This window comes from Cyprinodon tularosa, unplaced genomic scaffold (genome assembly GCF_016077235.1).
Source record: "Cyprinodon tularosa strain WSP-4 unplaced genomic scaffold, ASM1607723v1 ctg385, whole genome shotgun sequence".
Classification (NCBI taxonomy): Eukaryota; Metazoa; Chordata; class Actinopteri; order Cyprinodontiformes; family Cyprinodontidae; genus Cyprinodon; species Cyprinodon tularosa.
Window position 1 is genome coordinate 1158984 of NW_024039102.1, and position 14538 is coordinate 1173521.

Sequence of the window (14538 nt, forward strand, 5' to 3'; positions counted from 1 at the left end):
TTCTTCTACAGGGTTTCAGTTTTACATCACCTCCATAAGCGATGATGGACACCTGGGACCCTGCAGCATCACCTGCTGTCACCATGGTCACCACCTGTCTGGTCATCCTCAGTGAATCAAACAAGCTACACTCTCCTCTTCCCTTCATTAGACTCAGCGCCATCTGCAGGATGTTTTGTGAATCACAGCAGGAGCTCAGAGATGACCAGCCCAGAGTACTGGCCCTTCCTCATGTTGTGCCTCAGAGCTGTTCAAAACGCAGCAGCCAGGCTTCTTACTAAATCTAGAAAATGCACTCATATTATTTGGTCGTTTAAGTTCTGGTTCTACAGGGCCCTAATGGACTGCCTCCTCGCCATTTGTGTCAGTTTCAACCAAAAACTCGCCTCCTTGTAGCCTTTTATCTCAAGTCCAGAAGCTCCTAAATATTCCTTGTGATAAGCTAAAACCCAGGATGGATCAGACCTTTCAATTTGGGCTCCTGTTTGATGTCTTTACTGTATTCCACCAGGCTTTAAGTCATGGTTTATTTAGACCAAGGGTCTAATTATGTAGACCCCGTAATTATATATATTTATGGGATTGTGTTATATCAAACCGGTCCTATAGTCATTCTATTACAGCTGAAGTTATGTGACGGAAGTGATTTCTCCCTGAGATAATTGAAGTATTTCTGATTCTGATTCCTGGTTGATGGGACAGGTGTTGTGAATAAAACGGTGCCCAGCTTGAAAGAGCTCATTTGTGTCACTGAATGTGTGCATTGATGACTGAAAGACATCTTCTGCCTCCATTTATCTGTTTGCTACAGTCTGTTGAATTCATGTTAATGTGTATTTCAAGAAATTTCAATTAGTGGTAAAAAATTGCAGGGGGGAATATATAAAAAAAAGTCTAATCTACCAAAACTTTCTTGACCCTCATACAGTACCTCCGTGGACCCCCTAGGAGTCGCAGACCCCCTGTTGAAGACCGCCGCCCTAAGCAATCACCCCAGGTGTGGGGAGATCTGAACACCTGTGCCACCAAAAAAATATAAACAAACTATAAACCATTCACTTTGGCTCCTTGGCCTAGGGGTCGCGGACCCCCTTGTTTAAGACCTTCGATTTAGACTTCAATGCCTGTTTTTATTTAATGTCTGGAATGTGACTTTTATGTGAAAGGCGCAAAATAAACAAAATCTACAGTCTTGCCTGTGCCTCCATTTCCTTCACAGTGCTGGAAGTTTAGATCTATTCAGGTCTTATATGATCAGTTTGAGTAAACGTGATCCTTAATATGACTTGACTTCCTAACATGTTTCCGTGTTTCCATGGAGACGCAGAGCTTGAACTGGTCTGGGTTTTGGCCACCAAGGGGAGTCTTACAGAAGGGCGTCCAGCCTTTTTTATTAGCTTTAAATCTGATGTTCCTCAGGGTTCATAGCTCACCCCACTCATGTTTTTCTTGTTTGTGAAATTACCATTTTTTGCCTTCTCTGTGTGGTCTTCATTGATTTTTTTCCACTTAAAACTGTAAACATCCTCTTAATAAAATAATATTTCCTCCTACTTAGAGAAACGGTTTCTGATAATCAAACATTTTCCTCCCATTTAATCCAACCTCTGCTTGAGATGATGTTCTGGCTGGGCTTGGTGCAGCCCCCTGTGGTCCATTCCTAAGCTGATTCAGGCCCTGAACATTGTTTTCATCACACAGCAGACTTTGGGGGGGGGGGGATTAGTCAGGAATGGTGCTGATCGACAAAAACACAAACACAATGTCTGACCGCTCCCACCTCTCCACATGTCAAGCCAAACACACAGACTGTTAGTGGACCACTGGAGTTCAGGCGACCCTGGCAGGTGAGTCCTGCTTTTCTCTCTGTGTGTTACTGTCTGTGTGACATCATAATGACATCACATACCTTTATACCTGTGACTGTAAGCTTTAGTCCTTTCCCCTTCAGCTGATGACAGCTGCTGTTTTATCCAGTAAACAACTTTTTTATGTTTTTTTATTTTTTATGTCACAAGCAAACATAGATACAGCAGATAATTTAGAGTCCTGAGAAAGACATTTTTATCTGTTATTTTATATAAACATAGAATGACAACAATAACTGGACATGACAAGCTCTTTCAAACTGACTGCAATTATCTGGCTCACCTATAGATGGTGCTCCCTATCATCACCTCAAAAATCATTTGACCACTGCTTGCTTCTGCTTCTGACAGTCAGTGTGTAGCAACTTAGGATGATGAGATAAAATCAAATAAGAAGAACTGAACCTAAGATGGAGACACTGTGAGAAGAGACAGACTGAGACAGGTGAGAGGGAACCAATCAGAGCCTAGAACCAAGAACTATCCAGAGAACATCTGAACTCTGAGACAAAACAAAACCCCAAAGACTGAATTACACCATCTGAACCAAGACTTTATCCAACGTCTCTGTAGATCCTATGTTCAGTTTGTTTTAACTAATTTAGCTTTTAGATCAGAACAAAATGTTAAAGTTCTGGGTTAATCTTGCAGCAAAAGTTGCTGCTTCAGTGGAAATTTTAGCATTCAGCCTGTTGAAGAGACACCACGAGGTTGGTGAGAAGATCCGTGAACTTCTCCAGGTCTTTCCAGAAACATATCAGATCAGTCAGAATTTTCCTGACTGATCCAAGTCTATAGATCGAGGATTGGTTAATCTGTTCATTGTGGATGAACAGATTGGGTTTTTTTTTCCTTTTAACAACTTCCTGTTTGTTGTGTTGTTGTTTCCTGTTTGACCTAAGGAAGATCAATGATCCTCCCGATTCTGCCTCAGGGCTGATGCTGGTACCCTCCTGCTGGATGAGGGTCCCAGTGACATCGTTACACTGACTTGGACCAGAACCAGGAGGAACCAGTGAGGTCCAATTTGAAGCATCAGTATGTTTCGGTACACTCCACCCTGGAAGGTTCTCTGTCACAGTCTGGATCCGGACAACAAGGTGAGGCACACAAGCAACAAAAAAATAAACAAGAACAGGATGCAGTTTGAGGAAGGAGTTAGGTTTGGTTTCTGGTCTTGCATAACAAATGAAACATCCTGAACACAACAAACAAACAAATAAACCATCCGAGCTGCAGCATCCCCCTCTTCAGCTAAGAACCTCTCCTGTTAGGCACGAATCCAAAAGTTATAACACCAGCTATCTCCATGAGGATGATCCAGAGTCCACATGTTGAGGCAGAGGGCTGGGGGCGGGGCTTGGCTGTGGGGGCGGGGGCTCTCAATGACCTTTGTCACATCAGTCAGCTCCTCTTCAGACTGTTGGAGTCACGGACTGGAAGCTGATCTGAGGTAAGATTCAAACTTTGTTCTTTAACTAAAATCCACTGATTTGAGGTCAAAAGCAGCGATGGAGGAGATGTTTGAGTCTGTTGGGGGCGGAGTCATGTCCACAATCAGCTGGCTTCAGAAACATCATGACTCACATACACATGCACACAACATCTGGCTCTGGATCAGCTGTTTGGTGTAAGGTCAGCCCACCTGCTGGTTCCAGGGCTACTGACCTCTAATCGGGTCCCTTGTTTTTTCCGGGTCCATCCAGACCTCTTCTGTTCTGTTTGCCATCAGAGCTTCAGGAGGGTAAAACAGTCGAACCTCTTGGAAGTTATCAGGAGCCACCAGCAGCTTCTCTGCAGGAGTGGCAGCTTATCAGTTGGACTCAGACTTAGCTGCAGTTCTGAACCTCTGAACACTTCCTCCTCAGATTCGGTGCGGTCCAGCTTCTCCTCTACAATGTGATTATTTCATGATTAACTGGACCAATGCTGTCAGGATTCTTTGGTGGAAACAAACTCTGGACCATCAGAGACAATCAGTTGTGTCAGTCAAGTTCTGAAACGTTCAAATCTCAAGTTTTATGGATACTACAAAATGTTCTAAAAGGTTTCAGGATCTGCTGTAATTTTTGAGTCAGAAAAGTTCTGATGTTCTGAATTTAATCCGTTCATCTCCATATTGACTTTCATGTCTGCTTCTTTGTTTGAGAACCAGCAGAGTTCTGGTATTAAACCCACCCTGAAAGTGAGGCCAGTTCTAAACCAATAGCGAGCATATCTGTTTCACAGGAGTCCAGACCCAGTTAATGCAGTTCTGAGCCAATAAATTTGTGGAAATGCTTTTCAGAACCATAATAAATTGACTCAGAGTCAACCCAGTTCAGAACTAAGTCCAGTCTATTTATAAAGCAAAAAAAAAAAGGGTTTCTAACAAATCAGAATAAACAGAAATAAAACCAATATGAAATCAGAATAATGGAAATATCATTAAATCAATATAAAAACAGTTTAAATTGAGCTATTCCACAGCCTTTGCAATGATCAGTATAAAACCAGCCCTAATGGAGATCACTCAATTCAAAACTAACAAAGGTGGTTGTGAGGTGAAAACACCCGGCAAAAACATAAATACAAAAAGTACTGCAAAAAATAAATTTCATTAGCGCACAAACACAGAGAACACATTCAAATGAAAAATGCTACAAATAGCACTAAAAACCTTGCAGGTTAAGAAAAAGCTGTAAAATAGTTCTGCATAATGGAAGTGCTCCAAACCACCAAAGGGAGATGATCAGCGATTCATATGAAACCAGACCCTGATTAAAAACATAAAGGGGATTCTCAAAGAGATTCAGTGCTTATAAAATGTTTTCTTTCTTCTGTATTCATCCTATTTATGTTTTTACAAATGGTTCTAGACATTAGCTCAGTCCGAATACATCAAAATTGTAAAGCACTTTCATTCAAAGCTCAAGTTCGCCAGCGGTCACCATAAGCTGGCAGTAAGGAAGGAGCTACAGAAAGGAGTCAACATGCTTCCTATTATAGTTAATTTAGCATAGGGAGAATGCAGGGTTCCTAACTGCCGAAATAAGGAGTTATAAAGAATCCCACAATCCTTTGCACAAAATGAAATGTAAGCACAGGCACTAAGTAAATTCAACAATTTGGTTTTTATTATGACGAGCCTCAGACGTTTGTGCTTCTTATCCAACTTTGTTTTTTTTGTAGTTTCACTTTCAGAGGGCTGTAGTCCTAATATGACAACTGTCTTCTATGAATGTTTGTCTAATGATGTCCAGGAGTCTAAAGCCTGTTCAGAATTATTTTTATTTTTTATTTTTTGTGTGTTTCTAGCTCATTTCTGCATTTGCAGTGCACCCTTCAGGCACTGAAAATAAATAGTCTGATTTAATCAGTCCAGGATCTGGCCAAAACCTGGAGTAAATAAGTGATCCAGTCAAAATTCATCTTAAGACCAGTGTGAATATAGTCTAAACAGAACTACACAATAACCCAGTTAAAATTATTGTAAATGTCACCAGATGGAGCAATTTCGGGAACAGTGAAAAAAACACTATAAAAAAGCACAGTGGTATGAGTTGAAAACCATTGTCAAACTGGTTATGTAACATCAGTTTAAAGTTCACTAATGTGATCCATGTTCTTGTTTTTAACACAACTTGGCTGAACCCAGTAAGAGTGCTGTCCAGTATGTCTCTGTGGTTCTAAGACTATGGATCAGCTATAAAAAAAAAAACCTGAAATAAACCTATGTTGAGACTGTCAATAGTACTGGATAGTAATACTGAAAACCAATGTAAATCTGGATGCATTGAGGTACACATCTCTCATAATAATCCTCTGCACTGTTTCATTTGCTGTTCATTTCCTGTAAACCAGCTGGTGCAGCCATCTGGACTCTGGTCTTTCAGCCTGGTTTATGATCAAGAATTTTGGACTTGGTTAATCTGAACTGAATCAAACCAAGGACACTGCAGCTTGTAAATAGTTGGTTTATCTCTGCAGTTACAGAGTGGATATCAATAAACAGACAGTTATTGTGTCATGTGATTTAGGCCGCTGCTGACAGGGCTATAAACTAATCACTGAACAATAAGACATTCCTTACATGAATTACTTCTCACCATAAAACATCTAACACCAGCTCAGAGAGTTGATAGTTTCTTCTTGTTGATGACAGGTCCCACACCTTTTGCAAAGACCAAACACACTTCCTGGATTGTTGTTGCAATTACTGATCAACATTGTTGTGATCAATTGGTATTTTTTTGTCTCAGTTTGGTCTTTAAGCTTCCGAATATGGAAGAGTAAATGATTACTTTATTCCTTTCTATTGTAATCCTCTTTGGTATTTTTTCAGAGACTCTCAAACGAAGACTATCAGCCTGTTTGGTCCCTACAGAGTCCTCAGCAGTCCAGAGGAAGTCTTCCTCAATCAGAGCCTCCCTCCTGTGTTTGCACAGTTTCCCCTACAGAAATGAATAGCTACCCCAGGAATTGGGTGATGAAGCCTCTGTCCCCCTTGCTTCAGCCCTCAGACCTGCGAACCATTGCTGGCCCTGCTCCTAGCCTAAACCGAAACTCCTCGTTAGTCCTACAGGAGAATGACAGAACCCAAAAATCTGTGGTAGAAGTCCGGCATGTTGCGGTGTTTCAGGATGGAAACTCCAGTGGTGAGGAGTGGCAGCCCACCAGTCCCTGCAGCAGCACTGGCTCTCAGAGCGGCTTCTACTCTTTTGTGGATGATCCCACCAGTCCTGAAGCAGAGATGAATGAAGCCTGGATGATGTCACCACAGCGGCAGGCCCAACTTGCCATCCTAAAGAAAGAGAGAGAATTCAAGCTACAGACCTACAGCAGCAACAAGAAACCACAGAGTCTGTTCTCAGAGAGCAATGGAGACTACCGGTATAGGGTGGACCACAACAGTGGCGTCAAAGTAATAGATGAAAATGACGAAAAGCAGTTTCGAAAGATGATCATCCACAGCCAAGCTCCTAGGAGGAGCCAGAGAGAGTCATTGACCCAAGGGGAGTCTATGAACCCTAGCCTTTCAACAGATAGGCTGATAGATGGGTTCAGCTTAAGCTTCAGTCCTATCAGCTCCAGACCAGAACCTCCTCACTCTACTGAGCCAGGTACTGTTGTAAAGGAGCAAATCAATTTTGGTGCTGCCCGACAGAAGTTTCTGCAGATGGAGCAGGAACGACTGGCATCGATGCTGAGCCCTCTGCAGTCCTCCAGAACACAGTTGAACACAACTTCGGAATCAGATCTTGATGGTTATGGGTCAAGAAAGCTAATCCATGGTACCATGAATCTAACTGATGATACAATTCAATTTAAACCAGCAGGGAGAGATGAGCCAGATCTTGAGAGAAAGGTGACAGTGATCTATTCTAATGGAAATCTGAGTAGGGAGAGTAGTGTCTTTGATGACATTGACTCTGGCCATGATGAAGTGTCTGGGGGTTACACCAGTGATGATGCCCAGCTTGATGACATTGACCAAGATCACCGAAGCAAGTCCAAGGTGTTCCATGAAACACCCATTGAAAGAGAGATTCGATTGGCTCAGGAACGTGAGGAGGAACTACGGCGATCTCGGGGCATGTCGCAAAGCAGTGGTCGAGGAGAGATGGTCAGAATCAAAACCAGACGTTCACTGCCGTCCTTCGAGCCCGAGAGAACCTTTGAGAAGACTCAAGTCAGCTTCATCAACAACAGCAAGATACAAAAGGAAAACCAAAGGGGAGAAGACCATCAGCAAGCAGAACAGATCCAGAAACCAGTCAGCAGAGATCCTCCTCCCCAACTTGATAACAAGAAGAAAGAGTCAGACCCACAATATCAGAACAAAAGAAATGGAAACATGCAGGAGTCTGATCCTGAAACAGACGAAGTGTTCCTATCTCCATGCTGTCCTCACCGACATCCTGATGAGTCTTGGATCTTTCAGACAAAACCAGCCAACTCCTCCCTCTCCTCATTTACTCCTAGGGGCTCTGAGGGCAGAAGACAAACAGTGTCCTTTTCCTCCCCTTCTGTGCCGCTAACACCAACAACCTCACGTGAAATAGAGCTTACTCAGAGCTGGAGGAAGAGCCTGGGGTCCACTGGCCTGCAGTCAAGAGTGCAAGGAGCTCCAGAATTTATTGAGAAGGAGATTGAGGAGAATCTGAAACGGGAACTGGAACTGAGGGAGCTGAGGGAGTCCATGAAAGAAACCAGCCAAGCCACCTTTTCTCCTGCTCCTTTGGTGGAACAGGCAGTCAAGACGACCAATAGTCAATTCTACCCTCAAGTGAAAACAGGTACTTGGTTCCTATCCTCAATTTCAAATGGTACTTTAACTTTTAGTTAAAACTTTATTAAAACAGGTAGTCTCATTTACAAGAAAAACCTGTTGGCACATATAAACGTATACGAAACAACAGTACAAGATGTACCTAACTGGTGTGTTTAAGAGCCATGATAGAGGACAAATATAGAGGCAATAAACCAATGATGGATTTAGAGATAAAAATGTACCAATGAAAAGCTTTGGACCAACCAACTAAAGAGTAAATCTCTCAGTTATGGATGAGATATCTTCTTCGTGTTATGCATCTTGGAGCTCTATGATAAGTTTACCCATTAAATGAAAAATATTAGGAGAGCGATTCATATATAAATTGCCACCTTAGTCTGAAAGAGGCAGAAAGATGGTGGTGAAAAGTCATTTTATGGTGTTAAAGGAAAAGCATTACTTTTCTTTGAAGAAGAAGAAGCTGTTGTTTATCTTCAGGTTCTTCAGAGTCATCAGTGTGAATATTAAACTATTCACTAACTTAATATACCAAAATGTTGTTGGGAGGACAAAAGCTGAGAACTTCTGAGGGCATTCCTTATGGTTAACAGGAATTCCCTTTTAGCTGGAATAAACCATCACCTTTGTTTTTTGGGACAAAGAGTAACAGGGCTAACATGACTGTAAACAATTTTGTCATCAGCATACAGATGGACAGAAGCCTCATTTATGTAAATAGTAAACAGGCTAGGTCCCAACTCTCAGCCTCGATGGTTAAGTTCTGACAACTGAGAATAAAAGTCTTTAAGATGGGAAATTTCATATTTACTTAGCCTTTTTTCCCAAAACATTTCAGTCATAATCCAGGGGGAGGTGACACCTACACTGAAAAAAATCTAAATCTAGATAAGTCATTTTTTCTTAAAATAAGTGTATTTGTTCTTGGATTGAGGAGGTAAAAGACACATTTTGCCAATGGAACAAGAGAATTTACACTTAAAATAAGAAAATACAATTGCATTGTCTTATTTCAAGTGTGTTTTTATCTAATTAATACTCATTCCATTGGCAAATCATCTCATTAACCTACTCAGATTCAGGATAAATACACTTAATTTAAGGAATTTTTTATTATTTCTAGATTGCTTTTCCAGTGCATGAACTTTGTCTAGCCATTCATGAATTACAAGTTCAGGCAATAACATCCTGCTTAGTTGTGCAGAGATTGGTATCCATCTCAATACATTGCATACAATTGGGCTGGTTAGTTTCGCCATGTTATTCTTAGACTAACAGTGGCAGAAGAAGAGTTACGATTTCTTTTTAAAGCCCTCCGGCCTGCCAGTCATAAAAATGTTACATCATTACTCTTTCAACCCATGAGGCCAGCTAATCCGAGCTTGTGGCCCCTCTGTGAGTCAGGGGTAAGGGTGGGCTGACTTGAAGCCCCTTAACCACATCAGTACATCTACAGAACATTTAAAGAAGGCAAAAAGGCACCTTGAAGAGAGCTGTTCTGAATGTCCTGATGGACCTTCTATCAGTTATTAAGCAGTAGATAAAAAATGGCTACGACATCAAGTTTCTGACTTATTAATCTTTCCTCCTGACTGCTGCTGACGTCTGTCATTTTTAAAGAAAGAACCTTTCAGCTTTACCACACAGTCTTATTAGCTTCATGGTGTTTCATAGTTTTGGTTTTGTATTACTGTCTATCAGGTTACTATCAGGTGGTTCAGATTGGTTAAAGGTGACAGAATCAGTGAAAACCAGGACTGGCTCCAATATAAACCCGCTGCTGGCAGAATTGCTGAACTAATGAGGCCAGAGTCCAGCAGTGTGAGTAAATTAGTAACTGCTTCTAACTTTGACTCACAGCACAGTCCCTGTTAGATTGTCTCCTCAGGAATACCACACCTGAGAAAAACAGGGCTGTCCTTCTTATTGTGACCTATTGGGGGCAGTGTTACAAATCCCTACCATGTTGGAGATGCATTTAGCTTAAGTTCTGAGCAGCCTTCCCTTTGAACACTCCAGCACTGTTAATAAATACTAGGGAGAATCTAACGAGGGTTTAGAACTGCTCTAAAACCAGAACTGAACAACCAGAATATTTTTTGCCAACTTCCGAATTAATATCAGGGGTGTCCCACACTGCTGTGTTTGGAACTCACTACTTCCTTTGATGCTCTTTTAGCATAAAAAAAGACCATCAAAGGAAGCTTTGATGCTTCCTCTGAAAAAGGAAAAGGGAAGTTATAAAAGCTTTCACAGGTGTTTCTAGAAGTTATGATGTTCATATATTTCTTCCTTCCTGTGTCTCAGACAAACCCCTCACTCCATCCTCATTCTCTCCTCGAGTCAACGTTCGTACAGCTTCCCTGTCCTTCGTCACTGCAAAGCCCTGGTCCTCCATGCCTTCCCCTGGTTCCTCTTCCTCCCCACTGGTCCGGAAAGTTCCTCGAGGTGTGACGGACACTCTGCTGCAGGACTTTGAAGAATATCGAGCCAAGATGATGTTGGAAGAAAGCGCTGTGAGTTTCCTGTTGATATTTCAAAAGTTCTTAGCCTGTGACAATGGAGCAGAACCTCCTTTATTAAATTTTTTTTGTTTTTTTCAGTATGCAGGAATTCAGCCGGTTGATGACATCAACAATGAGGTAAACACTATCAACCATCAAAGGGTGCAGGATTGGAAACAAGTTACACCAGTTCCAGAACAAAACCACAGCTAGAACACTTTATATATTCAGGCAAAGATAGAACCAAGAACCTTTTTTCTTTCAAGCCTCAAGAGAATGCAGCACTTTTACTTGAAGTGTTATCTTTATTCTGAAAAGCCATTCAAGAGCCTGGAGTGTTAAAGATCTTTGCTTACACTCAGTTTAAGGACTTTTTTCCTGGTAAAATAAACTATAACTTCTGTCTGGGTACTCCAGATTCCTCCCACAGTCCAAAAACATGAGTGTTAATTGGTTTCTCTAAATTGTCTTTAGGTGGGAGTGTGTGTTCATGGTTGCATGTATCTGAATATCTCTGAGTTGCCCTAAGATAGACTGGCGACCTCGCTGTTCACCCATACACTGCCGGAGATAAGCACCAGCTCCACCACAACCCTGACCGAATAAGAGGAACAAGATGGAAGCATGGATGGATAAATTAAAGAAATCTGACCCTAGGATCTATAGAAGCAGCAAAGATGGATGGTTATGGTATAAACTGACATCATAGGACTGAATATTTAACTGCAATGAAGATGGGTTCATTTCTTCCAAGATTTTGAAAAACAATGCTATACTGCTGCTCTCTGCATGGATTTTGGTGGAGTTTGAAACATGATAGCCCTCTGTAGAGAAAGTTTCACAGATGTCTTCAGGTCTCCTTTCTGTGCCTGTTTTTAAAGTAAGAGCACATAATTCCCGATCAAACATCTCCTGGTTCCTCCAGTCCTGCCGGAAAACTTCTAACAGATGATGGAACAACTGGAATGAACATGTTGGATGTATGCTTCGAGGATCATGGAGTGGCACTTTTAATCAGGGTTACACGATCTTCCAGACTGTTTTCAGCTCAAACACAATTAAAACCAGTCCATTTCAATAAACAGTGGCTAATAAACATAAAAAATAACCCATACCACTTCAATGAGTTCCAGGTTATCTCATTACAAAAGCAGTCTAATCTCCACCTCTCTTGAACCTCATTCGTATTAAAGAATGCAGAACCAAATTCTCTGAATTCCTGAAGTTGGACTGGGATTTTGGTATTACAATACTTAAATTAAGCTTTGAAGTAATCATCTGGGACAGAGATACATTATTCCAGATAGTCCATGATTTTAGTTCCTGATCCAGCCCCCCAGGGGGTCCATGGTTGTGTCCGAACGCCTGACCCCTAAATACAGCACTCTATAGGGGTTACGCCATTTTACAAGTGTTTGAATGTCTAGTGAATAAAAAAAAAAGTAGTGCACAGTTAATTCCACAGTGTTAAATATGTGGTGTCAAAGTGCATTGACTCTTTTAGAGTTATTACAACAACTGGAGCAAGATATACACTATGTAGAGAGTTACTTTAACACTAACTCAGAGTGAGACCAAATGCACTCGGATTGGTGTTAAATTTAACTCTTAAAGTGTTACTTAAACAGTGCAAAATTTACCATGTGGACTAAAAATTTCCCACAATGCACCTTGAAAATTATAATGTAATCATGGTGACTTGGTGAACAGATATATCCCTGAATGCTTTTGCAAGAGCTCTCCTCACAAAGCATTTTTGCGGCGGGAAAGAACAAAGATGACACCAGGCACTGTGAGAGCACAAAGAGCGAAAAGGAGTGGTCATTTGTCTGAAAAGGCCAGTTAACTGAGTTCTCTATGAAGTCCCTACTCTATATAGAGATTGAGAGATTAGGGCTGATGTTCGGACACAGCCCATGATTTTAGTTCCTGATCCAGCCTCCCACTTAGTAAATAATTGTAGCCCAGGATCGGCTCCCCGTTCCATTTGCAATATTCTTTTTTATTTTTTCCCACTTTAGCATGATGCTGTCTCTAAACTAAAAGATAAAGCTAAACAGTAAAGGCCCACAGGCTAAGGTTTTTCAGTGTAGCTTAGTTAAGCTCAGACCTCCAGGTTTCTGAACCTGTTGATTAGTTTAACCTCTTGGACACTAGGCCTGTTTTCGAGAAATATGCTTGAAAATAACATGCCCAAAATGAATTGAATATATCTCAAGAACTACAGAGTTTATTTTAATTGTTTTGGTATCAAAATAAAGGCAAGACCCCAGAGAATATGTTACAGGTCTAAAAACCATCTTGGGGCGAGTGCTGAGGACCCAAATTTGGGTCCTCATGTTATGAAAAGGTTAAACACTGCTGCCACCTACTGGGTGGAGGCTTGTTTATAGTTCAAGTATGAATATATAGCCAACCTTAACATACTGAATGAACAGTTTTACAAAGATACTTATTTACCTATGGTCATCACTGATATGTTATTTCAAGGTTGGCATATTCTCTACATTCCAAATGAAATTAACCAGTAATATGAGTGTTAATGATACATCATTCCATTGAATTATGTACGTTCTTTCTTATCACCCTAACAGCTACAACAATGCAAAGAACATTGGGAAAAGCAGCCCAAATGAATACTTCTTGGTTAAAAGGCTAAAAACTCAGCAAAAAACAAGCCGATCCTTTCAAAGCTGTCCCTAATAACTTCCATTCAGTCTACTTTAAAGGCCCTGATTTTTTAACCCTTTAGTTTGTTTAAACTCTGAACTCAAAACCAGTCTCTAAGTATTTTTTATTTTTTAAGACAAAAACTAAATCCATGCATCTACTATCCCATTAGTATTTCTTCTGTTTCCGGGTCTCATGGTCTCCTCTTCCTCCTTGTCTTCTTGTTCTTAGTCTCTGTGTCTCATTGACTAGATGTCCTCTCTGGCTCCTTGGTTCCTCTTACTCCTTTTTTCCTTCTAACTCCATTTCTTCTGTTTCAGGTGGTGGAGTCAACACGGGTCGTTCGCCATAAGAACCAGCGAGCTCTGCTGTGGGAGGCAGGACATTTCCTTAACCAGGACCCTCAGTGAGATCAAAAGAACTAAATGCTGAATCAGATCTGGTCCCAGAACTGAGTGTAAATAAATCCAGGACAGGGTGAAGGATTTGACAAAACAGACAGTAGCTGATGGAGCAGCGAGATGTGGCATCCTTTGTGAATTCCAAACAGCTGAGTAGATGACTGAGTAGACAGCTGGTGGCTTTCTGTAAAAACTCGAATAGTGAAGCAGCACTTTGATCTAGAGACTTTTAAATTGACAGAGTAAAGCAGCAAGTTTGTAACTGTTAATGATTAAAACGAATCCACCACAATGAATAAAACATTGAAATCACATCATATTATCAGAGTTTGTTGTGTGTCTTGGTGTTTTCTGGTTCTCTCTGCAGAGTCAGTAGATCTTAACTTGTCCTCCAATATGAGATCTTATACTTTCTTTGGACGTCAGTGGACAGAAGCAATCATGTTTTTCCAGCTCAGGTTTAACCTCAGAAGCAACTATATCCGTACATGGTTCAGGAAACTCAAAATCATTTAAGCCATCAGGTTTTCATTCTGGGGTGCTCAGTGATGCTGTGGGTAGCACTGCTGCCTTGCAGCATGAAGGTTCTAGGTTCAATTCCCAGCCCAGGGTCTTTCTGAATGGAGTTTGCACATTCTTCCTGTGCATGTGTGGGTTCTCTCTGGGTACTCTGGCTTCCTCCCACAGTCCAAAAAACATGACTGTTAGGTTACTTGGCTTTTCTAAATTCTCCTTAAATGTGCATGTATTTGTCTCTTTTTTGCTCTGTGATGGACTGATGTCCTGTCCAGGGTGGACCCCGCCTCGCGCTCGTAGACAGCTGG

The 14538-nt window shown here is 41.2% G+C and overlaps 1 protein-coding gene across 3 annotated transcripts; it reads left to right on the forward strand.

Annotated features, from left to right (window-relative positions):
- Positions 1 to 1791: 1791 nt before the first annotated feature.
- LOC119791236 (mitotic spindle positioning) lies at positions 1792 to 14028 on the forward strand. 3 transcript variants are annotated; one of them, XM_038297229.1, is made up of 6 exons: positions 1792 to 1847; positions 2771 to 2968; positions 6193 to 8146; positions 10447 to 10655; positions 10743 to 10781; positions 13634 to 14028. In XM_038297229.1, the coding sequence occupies exons 2-6, from the start codon at positions 2909 to 2911 to the stop codon at positions 13721 to 13723; spliced, it is 2352 nt and encodes a 783-aa protein (XP_038153157.1). In that variant the 5' UTR covers positions 1792 to 1847; positions 2771 to 2908; the 3' UTR covers positions 13724 to 14028. The 3 variants fall into 3 exon arrangements, with proteins under 3 accessions (XP_038153157.1, XP_038153158.1, XP_038153159.1); XM_038297230.1 differs by having other exon boundaries at positions 1817 to 1847; positions 2803 to 2968; XM_038297231.1 differs by lacking the exons at positions 1792 to 1847; positions 2771 to 2968 and adding an exon at positions 3241 to 3321.
- The last annotated feature ends 510 nt before the right edge of the window (positions 14029 to 14538 follow it).